General features: G+C 41.1%; 1 protein-coding gene across 1 annotated transcript in view; it reads right to left on the bottom strand.

Moving 5' to 3' along the window:
• Positions 1-19,608, bottom strand: part of slc8a1b (solute carrier family 8 member 1b) — a gene marked incomplete at its 3' end in the record, with an annotated part of 133,698 nt that extends 114,090 nt beyond the window's left edge. The window contains 4 exon segments of the mRNA XM_080036313.1: positions 3,239-4,029; positions 5,906-6,070; positions 7,464-8,385; positions 19,526-19,608. Coding sequence (XP_079892439.1) covers positions 3,239-4,029; positions 5,906-6,070; positions 7,464-8,333 — 1,826 coding nt within the window. The 5' untranslated portion in view covers positions 8,334-8,385; positions 19,526-19,608.
• Between the last annotated feature and the right edge of the window lie 1,414 nt (positions 19,609-21,022).

The raw sequence follows: 21,022 nt of genomic DNA, 5'->3' as shown, positions 1-21,022 counted from the left end.
TAGTCCAGGCTGTAAGAGCTATAAACTATGGAAACTATGTAGTTCACCACAGGCTAAAAAAGACAGCCCTGCAGACATTTGCTTCAAATCTGACCAAAAACAGAGAGGGGGAAAGACTACAGTAAGTATTTAGCATCTCTCCCATTCATTCAACATGACATTTGTCTCATATCATTACCACCCTTCTCAATGAAAAAAAAAAATCTGACAATTTTTTTTAAAAGCAAAAAAGCACTGTAAGCAAACTTGGTTTATAAGGTTATCTACTGCAGCTGATGCCTGCGAGCAAAAGACAGACAGAGCTCTACATGTCGTCCCCAGTGCATATTTAAACCAAGTCAAGTCTTGTTTATTTCTATAATCCCATATCACATCCAATATCTCTGAATTCACTGGCCCACAGAATCAGGAGTCCTAATGCTGGCTCAAAGTTTCTGATAAAACATTTTCTCGTACGAATACATAATAACATAAAGTTTAAGTAAAAAATAAACAACAAAGTGTGTAGAAATCCAAACTACAGCCATGGGATCACAACCTGAGAATGAATTGATAATAGTGCCAAAGGAATAATAATAGATGTTATATAGAGAAGTCCAATACAGTCGCTCAGTCAAGTGAGTCCAAGCGAATGAGTCCAATATATGATCCTGAAATCGTTCCAGTTACCATGGTGGGCAGGGTGAGTGAAAATGTTAGTGGGTTATTACTAGTAGGGACTGGGGTGTAAAATGTGTATTTGAATTGGTGCATATGGTGTAAGGCAATCTTCATGCCTGCAGACAACTCTTAACTAGCAAATGGCCCAAACAATAAAAAAATCCAACTGCGGGAAGCTGTGAAGTTTATTGTATTATCGCTAAAGCTACAAGGCTGTAGTGTAAACAGTAATTTGTGGTGACATTGTGAAAACGCCCACCCTGCCATGTGTGTGTGTGAGAGAAAGCGAGTGGAAGAGAGACCAGTAGCCTACCTTACTGAGTGTTTTACCGCAAAACACCCATTATGCACACAAAATCTGTTGAGTGTATTGTGAAGCATATTTACCTCATTGTGAGAACATCGACCATAGGAAGGGTGTGTGTGTGTGTATTCAGTTTACATGTGTGCATTAAGATGTGTGTGTGTGTGTGTGTGTAGTTGCCAGGCTAAATACCGTACATGTCAGAATCACAATACACAACACTTTCACACTCCATTTGATGGCGCTCAATAAAACATACAAGATTTAAATCGACAGCAGTCAAAAGACAATCTATAGGAAACGATACAAAAACAAATCAAAAGTAATGTATCACTACTGATACTAAATATGGCAATAACCCACAAACGTGTATTGATACTACTGACATGTGAACCTATAAGAGAAGCAATTTTGCATCAATGGATTCTTTCAGAAATGCAACAATAACAGAGCCATGTTTGCAACATGATAATTAACTGTCAGCTTGAGGTTATACAAGCTCAACTGTACCATCGACATTGTTAAGACACTTGAACATACAAGAATGCATTCTAATTACAATATCAGCATTTACCATATACTGTTATTTAGAATGAATTTCTATCAAATACTGACCCAACATTATAGACAATGTATCATGTTACCAGCTACTGCTGAGTAATGATCTGGTTAAAGTGTGGCACGAAGGAGGCATACAAGATTTAAGGAACAAAAGAGGACCTTTTTGTTTGGTTTCAAGCCAAAGTGCTTAGCACTGTATAAACATTTGGCTGATAGCTGGGCTGGTTCCCCATGCTGTGAGTGGGTCAGGACGAAGAATACAGCAGTGTCTAGCTGTGAGTAAAATCACCACTGCGGTAAAAGACCTGTGTTCAAATAGCAATCACAGGCTTCATCATGAGTCACCATCAGATAATAAGGGCTCTGCCTTTGGCTAAGAAGGGCTTTGAACTTTGGCTGTGGCATTTCACAGCAGGGATCCTTAAATGGAGTTTCAAATTATGTTCCAATGGTAAAGACAATGAAAACAGCCCCGTAGCTTGCTGCGTGAGTGGTTGCTCTGGGATCTTCCCACACAGTATAAAGCCACCTGAAAGGGCAACTGACTCCATTTTTTCAATGCCTTTGTGTATCCAATATGAAGTTGACAGTTGAAGTTCTTGGCATTTCCCTGATCCCTGCTGTTTATTTAATTAACATACTGTTTCCAGCAACTAGCTCATTTTGCTTTTCTATTAAGTTCCTTCCTTAAAGCAGAAGTAAGCAATATATTTATGTAAATATATGTGTGACATCGCTCTATTTTCATAGAGTGATCACTTATACAGTGTTCATGCCTCATAACACAGGTCACTCAGTCACTCCGCTCCGCACGTAATCTGTGGAGAAACCTTTGTTGTATCCTACTACTGTTTATCCAATCAGAAGAGAGAAAGCTAAAAAGAGGCAGGCTCTCTGCCTGTGAACGCGCAGAAAGCGACAGAGAGGTAAATGTTTACCCGGCTACAATGGCGGACCACGCAAACATCATACCCAATGTTTGTTTTTATGTTTTTGGTCATGTTTTATCGTACTTAGCGGATCTGACCCTAGGTACGCCGTGTCTTGAAAATTGCTGTGCGTTAATGTGGTGATGTAGGGACGAGGGAGGGGGACTGCTAACTGCAGTCACTGACAGGAAGTTAGATAAAAGGACCATTTCGCTTAATTGTCCTTTAAGGAACCGTCAACACTTGCCATTCATTTACCATGTCCTGACATTCCATCTAGTTAAAACTAAAAGCATACAGAATCCAAAAAATAACCCAGTTTCCCAACTTCTTTGCTCCTGCCACTCAGACATATTGTGCTGACTGTACAGCATTGCAGAGTGTGGGAACCAAAAAAACACATAGAAGACTAAAACAGCAGCACAACAGAATCAAAAGCAAAGAGGAATGATCAAGCCAATGAAGATAAGGGAATAGAATGAAAAAGGTCAAAGAGGGAATTACAGGAAATTCTGTAACTATCAAGGTTGGGATGGGGAATGGTTGATTTGGTGAAGTCCCCTATGAGCAGTCCGCCTTGCTGCTCACCGTGACCACCACATCACACTCACACCCTCACTTTCTCACATCAGCATCAAAGACATTTTCAACATCACACTGACTCAAAGCGTGAAACATATTATCAAGAAAAACATGCAGATAATGACAGTGAAGCTGCTAAATATCTGAACGAATACATTCAGTTAACAGTTAAGGATTGCACTCTCATTTTCAAGGTACTCACAAGATCTCGTCGTTCTGAAATTCCAGGATGCCGTGGATGTCTTCAAAGTCTTCTCCGCCGCCGCGTGCTGTTCCCTCCACGGTCTTGTATGGCAGCGTCACCACGCCGCGAGCCCCCGACGTCCTCAGCACCTTCACCTCCATGGTGCCAACGCTCTCGCTCACGTGGCACACGGGCTCCTCAAACGTAAAGATGCCGGCGTGGTCGTCATCAAAGATGGTAACGGTCGCAGTGGCGGGTAAGCCGAGACACACCACAGAGTCCACGTGATTGGCTGACTCGGCTTCTTCGGGCTCCTCCCCCTCTGATGTCAGCACCTTGACATTGGACAGGTTGATCAGGAAGTTCTCGTCCTCTTCAAATATGTCATCGTCAATGATCCCCACGCGGATCTCCTTCACGGTCTCGCCGGCCTTGAAGACCACCACGCCCTCTGTGAACTCGTAGTCGGAGCCGGCGTTGGCCGTGCCATCTTCTGTCCGGTACTCCACAGAAATGGTTTTGGCCACGTCTCCGCCGCGCCGCACCACGTTCACCGCGACCGTGCCGCAGTTCTCCAGACACTGGTAAGAGCCGGGGTCGAAATAGATCTTAGAGATGGGGTCGTTGTCACCAACATCGGAGCGCACCTCGTGCATGCTGACTGCCTTCCTTGCCTGATCGGCGGCATGTTTCTTCAGGATGTTACCAGCGCCTGTCATCAGTCGGGTGGCCTGGCATCGATAGAAAGCACGACTCTTCTGCTGCTGGCTCAGGACTTGGTAGTTGGCAAGCTCAATGAGTTGTTCCACCTGATCAGATAAAACATGAAGGGGGCAAACACACACAGTGTAAAGATTGTTGTCACAGCAGCATGATCAGTGAATGTGGCAGTCCTAAAATCTGACAAAACACAGCCTGCTGGTGTAGTATCTTTTTATTGCGGAAAAGAATGTATTCTGTCAGTGTTGAACACTGAGCCGTTCTGGCTGAATAACAGCTTGTCTGGATTAATAGGATTTGATGATTAGATTTTAGATTAGACTGCTTATTGCCCACACAGCCAAGGCCAGTTGAATTTGTACAGTATTTTACACTCTGCAGCATAAAACGCATAATGAACAAACAGCAGACAACAAATCATCACAGAAACATTTAACAAAACTTATATGGTGGTGCATTGTAGTGTATTACAGTATTCATATCTGTAAGCGCAGAGGGGGCTAGAGGGAGATGTTCTGAGTCCTGATAGTTAAGAGAAATGTTTTTTTTTCATGTGAATATATTCAACTTTAGAAACAGTCAAATAGCATTCTGGTATATGTCTACAGAGAGACTGCAGTGACATTTCTGTCTACAGTGTCTCTGATTTAGTTACATTGAGGAATATGAATCAGATTATTTAAAACTCCTGAGTTCTTACATAGCTGTTCATTGTGTGCCAAACGAAACAGGAACAGCTTGGTAATTGAACAAGTACAAAAGTCCTCCTTCAACGAGAGGTTCCACATCCAAGCTCACATGGCTGCAAGCATCCATCCTGCTTGAATATCCTTGATAAATGCACTGAATTCTTGGGTCAATCCCCAGCTTTTCTTCACCCCAGTAAGTATCCTTCTCCTACCGACAAATTATTGGAGGTGAATAATTTTCTCCTCCAGTATTAGGTCAGCTATACTGCCAGTATCAATTTCTAGATCACAAAAAAATGTATTGATTTTTGGAGCTATGAGATCCAACTTGTATCAAATATAGATGTGCAGCTGGTAAGGTCCACCACAAAAATGTTTTAGTAGCTCTACCTACAGTACAACAGAGTAAGACATACTACTGCAAATTCAAAGGAATTTATTTCACAATGTGATTGTGAGGCGAACAAAGGGCTTTTTTAACAATAGATATTTGTCAGCCTCATTGTTTATCCATACAGCAAAGAGTAAAAACCTATTTTAGCAGGCTGTCGTTTGCAATTTTAGCAGCTAGTTTTGATTCTAACAGATTCCATTATGCTCTGTAGTGTTTAACCTTGTCCAAACAATGAGAAGAGCACTGAGTAGAATGAACATCCACATTAAATGAGGTGACAGGGTTTCTTCTCCTCAGAATACTAGATTTTAGTCCAGTTATCTTCTAAGTATTAGCACAGGTTTAGACTGAATTTTTTCCACTTGAGGAACTCTCCAAAATTCATGGTGAGAGATAGTGGTAGAGGCCACATGCTATGCTGACCATATAATACCCTCTTGGTTTACAGTAATATTCTGCAGCAATGGCACAAAGGAAAATTCCTATTTAATCACGCCATGCAGGTCGTCAGCCAGAGACAGACACAGTAGACAGAATATGAGCTGTGTGTGAACCTGTGTTTAATGTATTTTATGTATTTACGTATTGCTTTAATGAGTGCTCAGTGTTCTTTGCCATTTCTTTCATTTCTATATACAATTATCAAATGTATTTGGGAGGTTGGTATGAGACCTCCTGCTGCATTCGTCACCATAATCACTGTCATAATGGAAACAAATAGTAAGAGCATCATCTGCGGAGGCTCATTTAGTCATTTCATTTCCTGAACAAAGAAGACACATTGGGGAAAACAACCTTGACAGGAGCAGCAGTGATGGTAGAACTTTCTGACAGCATGCTTTATTGCACTATATGTGAGGTCATTTTGACTTTGTTACCCACCTCCTTGTCAGGGTGTTTCTGTTTGAGCTCCTTCAGGATCTTGGCCATGTCTCTCCTGGTCTCCTCCTCATCCAGGTCCTTTTCATCTAGGTCCAAACCCAGAGGACCATCCAGGAAGTCAACACCATGAGAGTTCAGCATCTTCCCATCCATCTCGATGTCCACCTTGTAACGGAAAATAATGCAATTTGATCATTACCATTGATGTTAGGCTTTGGAGCAGTTTGTCAAATCTCAAGGCATGGATGTTTACTGAATTCTGGTTGTATGCCAACATTATGGCCTATAATAACAACCATGAAAACAGTCAACAATTAGTAGTTTATGTGGTATCAGTGTAATGCCAGGGTCGGAATACACAATATAAGTCAAATGATAGCCCAATTCTGCATTCGTAGTGAAGTTGTCGATTGAATTGCTCTACAATCTGAGAAAGTGACTATCTAGCCTTTTTTACTTTGAGTAGAGTTTTATCAACAAAATGTATTTAAGCTCTTTCAGCAAGATGGCAATTTAAAACTTCTCAACTATCAGACTGACCCCTCAGTAACACTGCTGGGTCTGAGTCAGTGATTTGTTTTAGCCCGAAGTTGAAATGAAAGTGCTCTGCATTTACTAATGCAGCACTGGCTGTAAACAATGTCATCAAAGAGATTAGGGAAATAATAACAAGTCATTTTCAAATCAGGAAGAAGAGACACTGAGGGACTCTTAATTGAATGAGTGGTCCATAAATGTACCAACACCATGATGCTGAAAATGTAATTAGATATGTGCAATGCACTGCATGGAACATCATACATCAGATAGTGGTCAAAACAGGAAATTAAAAGATGATAATACTTAAAAATAACTTGGATGCATTTGCGCTAATATTCTTCATAGCATGAGTTTATATTGGCAGGATACCATTCAGTAACACAGATAATTGTTTCAGATACACGTAACTCATGAACTCACTTCCCAAAACATAAGCCCCTTATCTGCCTCTTTGTTTTCTTACACCGCATGTTTGGATTAGGACATCTTAATTCATTTCTACTGGTCGGCTGTTGACTAACTGATGTGCCTTTGGAAAAGAGAGAACTTCAAGCATGACTGGTAAGAGTCTTTGGCAAACACAATAACAGATTAGATATTTCTAGAAATACCAGTCATTTCTATCATTATTTTTGAATGTTGCCTTCAATTCTGGTGGGGAAGCATTTTCCGTGTTGAGAAAATATGAATAGTTTAGAGTTAATTAAATACACAAGGCTTTAATCTGTACAACATTTAATGACAATGGTTGAAGCGTAGTGGTAATCATAGTGGTGCTAGTTTTTCCAGGTAGAAATGCCAAAAAGTGTAAGTCATTATTTGTACTGCTTTCCTAGATCTCGGCAGTTGACTACCAAAACCACAAAAATAACACCTAGTTGTAAAAACACCAAAAGGCTTTAAATAAAAAAAATAAACAATCGCTTGAAATATATCACTTTGCAATACAAAGTATGAGTATATGTTAATCGTAGTAATGGCAGTATTAATAGCATTGTTAACTCCTCGTTGATCCTACCTTGGAAGGGAGTGGGCGGTCTCCCTCGGTCTCGATGATCATGCCACGCTGCTTGCCGGTGCGGTAGCGCTTGTACACGTACTTGTAGAAGAGCAGGCGGCGATCGGCCACCCAGGCGAACAGCACGCAGATGGGGAAGAAGAATAACGTGAGCAGAGCCTCCCACACCTGCACCACGCCCGGCGAGATGACAGACAGGATCAGGTAGAGCCAGACGTAGGCGAAGATACTCCAGCTGGCCGTCACAAAGAAGACGCGCAGGTGCTTGACCTTGCGCGTCTCGCCGTCGGGCACCACGTACACACACAACCCGATGATGACGAACATGTTGAACGCAGCCGAGCCCACGATGGTGGAGGGGCCCAGTGAACCCGCATGGAACCCGTGACCTATGACCTCGATGACAGACAGCAGGATCTCTGGAGCAGAAGAGCCCAGAGCCATGAGGGTAAGATTGGAGACAGTCTCGTTCCAGATCCGAACAGTGGTTTTGGTGGTCTCCCCATTAGCTTTCTTGATGGTGATCTCCCTCTCCTGTGACGTGATGACCTCTATGGATGCCATGAAGCGGTCTGCGATGATGGACACACCCAGGAACATGTAGGCCAGAGCCACAAAGTAAACCGTTGCCCTGGCCACCTTGTCACCGAATGACGGGTTTTGGGGCTCCCAGATTGGTAAGACCACCCCCGGTGCGCACGCCTCGGGCTTGCTGCATTCTGTTTTGTTGGTGGACACTGCTGATACAGAGCCACCCAGGTCAGGGGGAGCTCCCGCCAATGTGGGATGGAGTTGGACGAGAAGAATCACTGTGACGACTGCTAGCCTCAGGCCAGGCGACAGGAGGGAGCAGTGGTCCAAGCGCCCCATGTTGACGTCCAGACCAGTAATGCAGGAGGACAATTAATGAGGATGTTGAACCCTTTAGAAAGAACAGAGGAGGAGAAGAGAAAATGATTCAGATTAGACCGCCATCAACCTAAAGACTGTTGTTTGAGTAACATTTTTGGATGAAAGGAAAAGTATATTGCAGCCATTTTGGTTTAACGTGCCACAGGTCTAATGGGAGATATGACTATGGAGGATTTTATTGTTTTATTACCTTACGATATGAACATTAAAAAAACAGATCTTGCTTCCACAGCAATAAACTGTATTATCTTTCATACAGTACATCTCCAACATGAAGATGTTGACATCATTGTCAAACACAAATGTTATCATGCCACCTTTGTTTAGAAGCTGTGCCGATCGTACATTCAACTTACTAATCTTTTTTGAATAATTTTTTTAGGCATTTTCACCTTTATTTAACAATTTAAGAGTGACAGAGTGGAATGGGGAGATAGAGGGGGATGAGATACAGTGTACGACCCGGGTTGGAGTTGAACCCGGGTCTGCTGCGATAAGGACTGAGCCTTGATGGTACGTGCTCCACCCACTACACCATGGGAGCTCCCTTAACTTACAAATCTGCATTGGTCTGAACATTCCAATGTCATCTCTGCGATTCATGAGCATGGTCGCTCACTAAACAACACAGTGTATTACAGTGTAATACATACACTTTTAGGGAACCACTAGGGATGAAGAACCTTGAAAATACAATGCAAAAAAGATAAAAAAATAAATTAAAAAAACATATGTTTGACCGAGGATGTTTTCCTTAGCTATTCATGGGGCGGCAAGTTCAAACAACCACACCAAAGGTAAACTTCTACTCCTGGACTAAGTAGTATACATTTCAAAAGGAAAAGCTTTTGAAATCTCCCAGCTACATTCCTCAACAAATAATGGTCAGATGGCTAGGAGTGGCATTGTATGATAACATTCTGGTTGATATCTGTCAATAATGCTTTTATATTAGTTAACTGTAATCGCAGAGCTCTGTTGCCACTTGGCCAACACTTGGAGTGAATTTTGAAGGAAAAGTTGGTGGAAAATGTATGAATGCAGTAGTGAATACCCATAACCATACAATGGTCTCTAAAATGTCTACAAACGTTTATCAGTCTCTTGCAGTATATTTATTTCAGACTTGTTGTATCATCATTCAGTGTTTAATTGGGTCCACTCAATAACTAGATTATCTAAATGACATGGGGGGGGGGGGGCTAATCAACGCTTATTTGTTGGCGGTATTTTAGCTTTCTGTCAACCGCCCATACACAAAATGTAGGTTTGTGATACATTGTTTTGATGTAAAGTGTATTCAACTTTAATCAATATATGATTGGACAGGTTTTCCTTGTTTCACTCAGCTGTTATTAACATTCCGGTCTCTTACTGTGGGTGAGGACATTGGTCATATTGCTCATCTACAATGTAATCTGGTGGAATCATTATCACTGACAACTGTTTTAACCGTATTTAAAGTGCACAGAGAAAAAACACTAATTCACTTCACATGTGGTTTCTTACCAGCAAAATAAAAAAATAGGCTAAATTGAATGTAGAAAAACATAATGAGCTAAGAAACAATTTCAATTAAGTTAACTTGTCCATGTTGCCCAACACAGATGCATGGCAGTTCCCTTGAACTGCAAAAACTATTTGCTCTGTGTTTAAATGCATGCAATTAAAAAAAGTGTTCATATTTTGTTGACAGAAAACATAAAGTAGACAGCATTTTCTTTTTTACAAGACATATTTGCTCTTGCAAATTAGTAATATACGGTAATATATAGAGAGATAATTGCTAGGGTGCAGGGTTGCCTAGAGCCATCTGCTTGATAAGCAGTTGCTGCGATGTGGTTCATAGGGGATCAACATAACTGAGAGCCTGACCATGCAAATCTCAAACTAAAAAGTTCAATCAGCAGGAATTTAAATTAAATTCAAAAACTTCCAGGGAGGCAATGCATATAGCTGGTCTTAAATAGGAGAAAGTAGGCAGATGAAGTGAAGGGGATTTGATTTATTACATATTTAATCACAACTTTTCTAAGACACATAAAGTTTAATAACAAGATAAATGCAAATACTGCTTTCATGGCTCCCACACAGAATAACCATGCAGACATAATTAATGTGTGTACACAATACCCATGTATTTCCTATCAAGCTGATATGCCTTAAAACAATGAAGAGATATGAAGAATTTTCAATGGCATGTTGTACACATTGTTTGGTGTCAAAAGGTTCCATACATGCTTTGGACTGTATATATTTATTGTTTATATTGTCCATTAGAAGATAAATTGGTGTGCCAATATTATCTGTGTATGTGGACATATTGGCAGATTGAAAGAATTGAAGGTATCCTTACTAAAAATGTGTGCATTTATATATTCAGTTTTTGCAATACGTAGGACTGTCACTATAGCAAGGCGTGGCTTAAATTATTTTATTTATCAACTTTAAGTGAGATTATATCAAGATAACGGTATATGATCATGCCATGTTATCAATCACCAACGTTATTACAATAATTCATTGGAGAACATGACCATCATTGCCAAATTTCATGGCAATCCATTCAATACTTGACAAAAAGTCAACTTTGTGGTTGTGATAGAAGAACGGTCAGAGGTTCACCAAAGTCCTTAGGATTTATCCATTGACCATGAATGGAAGCTCAACATTTTATGGCAATCAATTAGTGGCTGAGATATTTAAATCTGAAACAGTGGCAGAGCTCAGGTCTATGCAAAACCAGAAGAATGCCTTATTAACACATACACATCTTTAGAGACTTGTGAGAGCAGAACTGTAACAGCCATGACCTTGCTTGTCAACATCTATGTTTCTGTCCTCACACATTACCTCCCTACCGTTTTTTAGAAAGGATCCACAACGTGTTTCAGTTTACTGTTCACCCTCACATCTGTAAAGACAGTTACCCAGGAATGAATGTAAACTCATTAGTAGAACTTTTCGTTGAAATGCTTCACACACCCTTACACAAGTGGTAATCCTTTTAAATCAGCGATCAATAACAACAACCAACACCAGAAACAAAGAGGAGCTTGAGATCTCTCCTCAAACAATATTCTTCCATAGTCCTGCATTCCTACATTCATTTCCCGATAGTAAGCCGTTCACACTGCAGACACAGCACAATTGGCTTGACTTCAATAGTTACCTCAGTACTTTACGGATTTTCTCCTGACCACAATAATCATTATATAAATCCCCTAACAATATGAATCACATTTTTCCTCACATTACACAGCAAGGCCCGGGAGCCATAGGGCCCTGACACTAAATGAACAACACAGAATCCATTTGCTCAGGGGATGTAATCAATGTGTGAATGTTCATATTATACACTGTGTGTGTGTGTGTGTGTGTGTGTGTGTGTGTGTGTGTGTGTGTGTGTGTGTGTGTGTGTGTGTGTGTGTGTGTGTGTGTGTGTGTGTGTGTGTGTGTGGGTGTGTGTGATTGCCTCTGCCTAATGTTGTTGAGAGCTATTTGCTGCATAAATCAGTTACTGTGTAATGCATAACCAGTTCACTAATGGTGAATTATAAAATGTTGGTAAATAAAACAAATGTGACGAGGGTTGAGTTTGACTGCTGGGTTAGTGTGTACTACTGAGTAGGCTCAGCTGTGGTGGGAGAGCCTTTTGCTCAGATGTTATGAAAATAAATTCCATACAGAATTACACATACTGTTTACTTAATGTAACTTCCCATTCAGTAAGTTCACAGCTAAACATTTTCCTCCTGGTTGATGTGATCCAGCAGCTATTTGCCTTCTACGGCCTTCTTGTGTGGTCGCACACGGCTTTGTGTGGCATTTGCAAGTGATCAATAATTCAGTGAGCTTTGGGATTTGGTTGTTTTCACTTAAGGATGTCATTTTTCCAGAAGGCTGATGGCTAAAGAGCATGCTATGCCAGCTGTACAATAGCGTGTGTGTTCTATGGCTTTTCTACGTGCTTTAGGTGAGGCCTGTGAAACCTTGAAAAATAGAAACTGTTGAAGCGATAAATATAATATTGCAGGGTAAGTTTAAGAGAAGTTAAACATAGATGTATGAATGAAAAAGAAACAGCCATTAAAATAAATGGTACCAGTTGGGATCTAATAGATTCACCACAGGTAAGAAAAATGGGAAAAACAGCAGATCTAAAGCTCACTTTGCTACTAGGTATATCTCGTTCATTTAATCAGTGCAGATTGTAGATGTAGATTACTATTTAATGTGAAAGGTATTTAAACTGTGCAGACATAAATCTTCCTCTCAGGGGGTGCAATGATGCCCAACAGACTACATTTGGTACCATCATTACAGTCATTCAAATAATTTAACTAGAAACTGTTGATCATTATTATTCATTATCCATATTTGTCTCACTATAACTATCTAATAAAAAGATAATCAAAGGTTAATTGATTTTATTGAACCATTTTGATGTGCTTGTGACCCTGAACGGGGATAATGGGAAATGTAAAACAATGGACAAATTAATAATTTGAGGTGACAATGTCAAAGGAGCAGCCACTGTTCTCTCACAAGTAAATGGAAGACGCCTTGCCTCGCAAAAGGGCACCAGAGCAGTTGTTGTACAGTTTTCTGCTTATTTTCCAGCATGTTTGGCAATCAAATCTAGCAAAAAAAAAAATTTAAAACAAAATCTTAGAATCCTTTGCTCCCCGTAGGTATTTGTGTATCCTAGTTCTCACCGTATTACAGTGCATGACTAAAAGGTAGTTAATTGAGTGCATGTCTAAATGTAAAACAAATGTGTACGTCAGCATCTGCTATAAAGCACAATCTGTTGATGAACCCAGAGTTCATGCTGTGGTTTTGGCTGCTTGCTCTGTTCTTTCTCACAAACTTGCTTAAAATTCATCCTCACGGACACAAATCCTCGATAAACCTTGCTCACACAATCCTGACTGCTTTACACTTTATCGGGAGATTACACTTCAGATGGCTTCAGATAATTACCTGCTCTTTTCATTGTTCCGCTTTGTTGGAAATATATCCTGCAGGAATGACTGACTGGCAGTTGTTCTTTCTCTACATGTGAATCGTTACTGGCCATTTGATGAAGAAATAATTGAAAGCTATTATCAGATCCAAACTCAAGGGTGTATGTTTATGCGTCTCCTGTAACACTATGCTTACATACTGAACAGTGGCGGCTATTTTGGATTTTGTCATTTGAAATATCAGGTTTCAGACTATCCCATTGCCATGATTTTCCCTAGTGTTATGACCTAAGAACTTGGCTCTTTTTCAAGCAGAACACAACTTGAGACCAGTCAACCCAGTTTCAGAAAAAAAACTAACACACACACACACACACACACACAACCACTAAATCCTCCTTTCCAGAGGCTGAAACAAAAGCACAATACATAAAGTTAGGAAAAAGTAAACCATGTTCTGCAGTGAGGCAAGTTGTTCCGCGATACTGTCATTCCTTGGGAACCCTTACAGGCAGCACCCAGAGGTGCCAAGAAGTCAGTGGATTAGACAACCAGTAACAGTGAAAAGAGGGATACGGGAATGCCTAAGACATGAACCCGTGTTCTGCATTAACCACAATTGTTCATCAGAGACGGATCATGCATCAAAATTACAGTAATTAGAAGTGATGTAGATGTTGACCATGAGCATTCCAAAATAAATAAACCTATATGTTGCAGGAGAGGACAAAAAGGCCTCAGCTTACTGCTCTGAAGAGCAGCCTCTCCAAGACGCATTTCCCTGACTTCAGGGCAAGAGGCAGCGATTAAACATTTAAAACAGGGAGTGAAAGAAAGACAAAGGAATGTGGAAGAGTAAATGTACCGGGAAGAAGGAGAGACTGAAGGAGAGGGATGTAATATAGGAAACAAAGAAACGGACGGAAATACAAAGGAAGTACAAGACAGGAGAGACAGGTTACCTAACTCTGTGTGTGTGTGTGTGTGTGTGTGTGTGTGTGTGTGTGTGTGTGTGTGTGTGTGTGTGTGTGTGTGTGTGTGTGTGTGTGTGTGTGTGTGTGTGTGTGTGTGTGTGTGTGAGGGTGAGAGTGAGGGTGTTGAAACTTCAAGTACGTTCCTTAGAATAATTCCTGAGTGTGTGTGGCTCAGCAGGTTTTTATTGGTTTTGGTCCAATACAAACAAAGCAACATGACTACATGTACATTTAAATTTTTTTTTTTTAAATATAATGTGTGAGAAACTGAACTTAACCAACTTACTGTAACTGACTGAAATACCAGTGAATGTGTGGACATGGCATTAGTCATGGCAAAAGTCTGTGTGTGTGTAACCCCTGCTAGTGTAATATATTTGTGAGTGCAAGACTAAATATGCATCCATACACATACATTAGAGAGCCCTTGGAAACAGCTGAAGATGAATGGTCAGTGTTTGGCATCATGAGGGTGATGTTGAGCTTTTTAAGCCTGGATCTTCCCCCAGCTCATCCTCGGGCCAAGATGCCTCGTCATATCTCTACACTTTGACTGAAGGCAATGAGCAGACTGGCACTGTAACACACAAGACTATTTCCTACTGTCACTTTGTCTGTCCATCCATCTACATTATCTCTGTGTCCGTCCATCTCGGATGTGACAAGGGACATGGACATGGGGGAGAGTAGTGAAGAGCTCCAGGCCTACATTCGGTAATGGGAGAAAAACTAGCCAAAGGCGAGCAATCATCCTAACACTGACTTTATTTAAACCTTCCTTCTCGGAGTGGGTGGTACAAGCAGTATACACAGCACACATGGGATGAGATGAGATGTCGTCTATGACATGGTTTTGGACAAAGGCTTTCTCTCCTCTTTCAACAGCCTTTTCCCAATAACGTGAAAGCATGTTTTCTTTCCATATTTTAAGCTTAATGTTTTTACGTTTGCACTACACAACATGGCACATAACTTTTGGCAAATGGTCAAAGCCTCACACAAGCTTCTTGCTCTCATTGAAAAATTCTACATAACATGGCATGGCCAGCCTTGCACTGACTCATACTTGTACAGTATCAATTGGTCAAATGACTGTGTGTATTGTGAAAGGGGAAGTGAATAACCCACATGTCATCATTAACTTGGCTCTGAAGAGCATTTAAGCATCTTTCAGCTCATTGTTTAATTTTACAGCTCACACCTTTGAGGTTTTTTGATTCACTCACACTGCTACCCCTTAACCGTTTTCAGGGGGAAGAGGTAGCTGCTATCAGGGAATCAGTTCTCATCAGCTCCCTTTATACACACAACATGAGCTAGCTCAAGAGACAGAGATTTCCATCAGGAGTTGTTGACATAGAAAAAGAGCAAGACAACTGAGTATTGGACTAAAAGTTGTTGGGTGGATAGAAACAAGACTCGAAAAGAATGTGTTTCTTTTCCTAACATGTTTGCCATATGGACTCACACATTATATGGCAGGTTTGTCTGTTTCAAGTGGAATTTTAGCACTTTACGATACACAGCATTAAGCATGCCGTTTTTAATTGTCCTCGTGTCATATATCCGAGTTGTGTCTTTGTGTTTGTGCCATTCTGAGTGTGTGCCTTTTAATTGCCATCGGGGGACAAATAAAGTCTTTTGAATTTAATTGATTTTCTTTTGCCAAACATCGCATCCAATGGTAAATGGAGAGAGAGAAAACATGGGCAGATTGTAAGGCACTCTGAGTAAAACATACAATATTAGCATGCTATATATTATGAAATGAAAGCTTTTCATCATACCATGCTAAATAACTGTGCTCCGCATGTAACCTTTACATTCATCCATATTTCATTACTGAGCCTATTAGTTGAGCTTATTCTGCACAACCTAACTAAATACTAACTACATGGACATGACTGAAATACTTCATATCCAGGTAATTATGATTATTAATGAGTGGTGTAGCCAATATGTTTAATTATTTTTAAGCTATTGTGAAGCCAACTAGTAGCTTCTCTATAATATGTCTAGGATGTAGGCTATACTCAAACAACAAAGGTTCCCAATGTCCCCCGTGAGTCATTTTGTTACAATGCTTTTATTAGGAATGACATAACAATGATGTATTTGCATTACTGTGATATGTCATGCTTAACAGAGCTGACAAGGTTAGTGGTTTGTATCCCTGTGTACACATCCAGATTACTAGTGCTGCGCCTGACAGCAGCTGCTCTCCACATGTGGCTGAATAAACAACACATGGAGTGCAGGCAAGTCAGTCCAGTTTGCAGGAATCTTGCTTTTGTAGTTATATTATCTGTGATACATCTGTACTGAACCTGACCTAACAGTTGACATGTGGGAATAACAGTACACCCACGTTATAAACCAGAACAATTAACAGTGGGGTTGCACATTATATCAACCCGTCATCCTAACTACAATTGACGTATGATGGATGATAGGTTTGCAGACAGCCTGTTAATTTGCATATTGATTTAGAATAGAAGCATTCTTCCTCAGGGGGAATACTGGTGACTTCCTATTAGCTTATTAGCTTTTGAATTATAGGATGACAGTCACATTATCACCTGCATCTGCAATATCTCTCCCGACTCTAAATACAGTGTTGTATCACTATGCTATAGGGTTTATTAAAGTGTCTTTAATTTAAAAATGTTGGGAAATATTGGTAATTATCTGTTTTATTTAGAATTAAAAAAAAGTAAGTAAAGTAAAAGTAAGATTCATTTGAAAAAATATCACCATATATCGAAAATTAATTTGAAAAAATGCCTTTACTTCAAGCGACTGGCTGATCTGCAGCAAAGTCACATTACATTAGCAGACACATGTATTGACCTGTCTTTGCAAACATTGTTTACTGTATAGTGAAGAGGGTTACTCTTGCATATTAAAAAGCGGAACAACAATTTTGGTGCATGTGGAAAAAATATGGGTGACAAATCTTATTAAACTCATCTTGCGCTCAGCTTTTTTGGTGTAAAAGTAATGCAAATTATATTGTGGTTATGGTACTTTAACATGGTAGATTGGCAGTGCTATGCAAATCATGATGCTATCAGCAGGCGGAATCCTCTTTTTTTTATCTGTCCCGTTCCAAGTCAGTAATATAGATAGAACCTGGTAGCTCTTTAATATTAAAGGAACACCCCTTACCTAAACCTAAAACACTTCTAACATAATCAGTAACACACCAATAGCAACCCAAGCAGACCTTTGACTAAAATAGGTTGCAGCAATATTGATGTAATGATGGAAATAGGAACATTTCAATAATGTTAACGAAAAAAAAACCCATCAAAAATAGTAGTCTGTCATTTGAGTTTTTAAATATATTGTAGTAGTACTATATGTTAATATTACAAACCATTACGATCCCACTGCCATGCTAAACCAGCTTTCTTCCAGTTAGGATAAAGCTCAGCCTCCTCTCAGCCATTTACCACTGATTTATTATTTACAATGCAGTGACCCAGCAGTTGTTACATTATTGCAGCTACAGTGTATGTGAGTGTGTGTGTGTGTGTGTGTGTGTGTGTGTGTGTGTGTGTGTGTGTGTGTGTGTGTGTGTGTGTGTGTGTGTGTGTGGGTGGGTGGGTGTGTGGGTGTGTGTGTGTGTGTGTGTGTGTGTGTGTGTGTGTGTGTGTGTGTGTGTGTGTGTGTGTGTGTGTGTGTGTGTGTGTGTGTGTGTGTGTGTGCAATGTGTGTGCTTCCTCTACCAGGTTAAGACCAGGCCTTAGTCCCATTGAGAGGCGGCCTGAATTCGACATCAAATTTGGAAAAAGGTCAGTTACTGGGAAACACATCAAGTAGCCAATGCTAATCTGAAGCTGTGTTGCTGTGATGCCTAAAATGAAGCCTCACCACTGCATCACATATCTCATCAATAACCAACTGCACCACTGCTGGAAGGTAAATAAAGCAGCCAAGACCTTATTGTCATTAATATTTCATACCATCCAGTGGATGAGCTACATTTCCTCCGTGTCATACCCATAAAGCCCCCACTGAAGTCAGCTGGAAGAGATTGCCTGGAAAGCCTTGATGGGACCTGCGTGATGTGCCAAGCGCTCCTCACGAGACAAAGTGTCTGTAGTGTCACATCAGGAGAATGAAAAGCCTCATGTCTGCTGCCTCCTCTAATATTGTATGAGCCAGGTTTATGGGAGCAGTTAACTGATGTGTGAAATACTTCCTTTGTTTTATTTTCCTTGTTATAACATTTTCCAAACACAGCAGGGGGGAGGATAAAATAAACATTTGTTCTCGGATTTCAGGTTTTAGAGAAGCTACATTCAGAAAAACAAACAAACCATTGAATTAAACTCATTTAAACTCGACCATGGGGTCCTGAATCAGATTTCTCCCCCACCCTGCTCTGCACTGATGTTCAATGGCACTCCATCAGCCCCACCGCCACTGCGCTGTTTTGTTGGCGCAAAGGACGGTGGACGTGGAGAATTGCGCAAATGTGGTCCTCAATGCGTCTTGGAGCGAATGGGTCCTTCACCCTCTCTGCAAGGATTACCGTCTCTAAGGGGACGTGTAGCCTTGACTGCGCATGTTTGTCACCCAACTTGCACATTGGAAGCCTATAAAAGGTCCGAGCGTGGTTATCCGGACGTGCTCTGCATCCGTAATTATTATTCCTCTAGAAATAAGAGAGGCAGGCGGCCGGACTTAAACATATGTGGAAGGGAGAGGAGGGTTGGGCAGCAGGGTGGGAGTGAAGGGCAAAAAAAGAAATATAGCCCCTGATGTAAAAGGAAGAAGCGTCAGGATTGTAAACTAATTTGAATTAAAAAAAATAAAGATAAGCACCTTCTATCGCAGCCAGTGATTTCTAAACCAGAGGTCCTCTCTCTATACATCTCTGTATCAGAGAGGAGGAAAAGCGCAGTGTTGAACGCGTGGTGCGGGAGGATGGGGTGAGGAAACATTGTCTTCACATCGCATCCAAACCCCTTCAGACGCATGGTGCTTCCACGTCTCCAATCGGGACTCAATGAGGCAGCCCGGTCCCCCCCTCTGCATCTTTTTCACTCCACCTCTCTCCCTCCAAAAAACTTACCATCGCCGGACGGTCAATGCGGCGAAATAGAGGCGAAGACCCCCCAGGATTCATCACAATTAACAATTAACATCAATATCCCCCTGTTGAAAACGCACCCATAAAACTGCAAACATGTCCTACCTTCTTTTTGTGTTGTCCAGAGAGTGTCCACAATCCAGAAATGACAGTCAGTAGTAGTAAAGCGGCACTATAGTTCTACTAATAATAGTAGCGGTGCAGGGAGTAGTAAGCTACGGGGCGTAGAGGTAAGCCAGTAGTGGGGAATGGTAATGGAGACGCAGGGAGCTCTTATAGCCTACGCCAGCCAAGGCGGCGTGTCCACCGACCGAGACGCACAAAAGAAGGGGTGAGGAGTCCAGATTCCCATGCACCGACAGATTTTTATTTGTTGTTGCTTTTGTTGCCGGCTGTTGCCTACTCCTCGTTTCCATGCAGCGCGATCGGTATCTGCGCGACCTGTATGATCGGATGGCGGCGGCGCTTCATCAGCAAACCCACATTTGTTGGGACGAGGCGTGCAGCGCAGCGGTCTCCTTCCTCATTCTTCCGTTTCTGTCCCCCCTCACGCTCCGAGCGCAGGAGAAAAGAGCGAGAGAGAGAAAGAGAGAGAGAGAGTAAGAGAGAGAGGGGGGGGGGGGGGGGTAGAGATAGTGTGTGTTTGAGGGAGTGTGTCTGTGTGAGAAGGTCTCTACTTCGTCTGTTCACTCACACACACCGACCGAGGAGAAGCAAGCCCTCCTTCTCTCGCTCTATGCTGTGTGTGTGTGTGTTCGCGCGCGCGCCCCTCTCTCTCTCACCTCGTGTGTGTCCCTAAACATTCATCAGGCTTGCCAGTCTATCTCTGTGCCCCCCCCCCCCCCCACACACACACACACACATACAGTATATATTCTATCTTTCTACTCTCTCTCTCACACCCTCTATTTTGGGTTAATATCAATATCAATTTGAAAGTGGTCCAGATTAACAGGTCACATCTCACTCTCCCTGTGTCTGCCTATCTATGAATCTCTTTCTTTTTCTTTCAACTTTTATGCTACAAGTTGTGTAATCAACCTCACTAAGAGGAACTAGCTTTTTACAAACTGTTAAAATAAGGAAGATTCCATTTGACAACCTATGAAGTTTAAATATTGAAGTTAAAATATGCAGCACCCTTTTCCTTTTGGTCAGCAGCCATAGCCTAAAAGTTTTTTTTTTAAGTGTGTTTGATTAGCTTCCCCGAGTTCAGTTATTGAGCCACAGCAGATATTCTTGTATGACCTGAAAATGCATGTACAGTCAACCAGATAGGTGTTGTGTCAAAACTGTTATGTTAGCATGCTTCGGAAGTGGTGGTAACATGCCTTCAATGTCAACACAATCTAAATGGGCAGGATTATTTTCAAACGGCTTCATTACATTAAACTCTCACATCATGATATGTGAATGAGCTACACCTGGCTTGGGTGAGAGTGGCATGTATGACACATGTCAGCTAGCTATGGCTAAGGTAAGATAGGTTCAGACCTCTGTGAAAATAATAATAATTGAAATAGTGATAATATTTTAATATTATCATTGCCTTTTTGCCTTCCCTTTTTTCTCCACACTGTAGTAACCTATACCTATAATGTT

Source organism: Ammodytes marinus (assembly GCF_949987685.1).
Source record: "Ammodytes marinus genome assembly, chromosome: 11".
NCBI lineage: Eukaryota > Metazoa > Chordata > Actinopteri > Uranoscopiformes > Ammodytidae > Ammodytes > Ammodytes marinus.
Note: the sequence above shows the minus strand (reverse complement) of the source record. Positions and strands in the feature narration are given on the sequence as shown.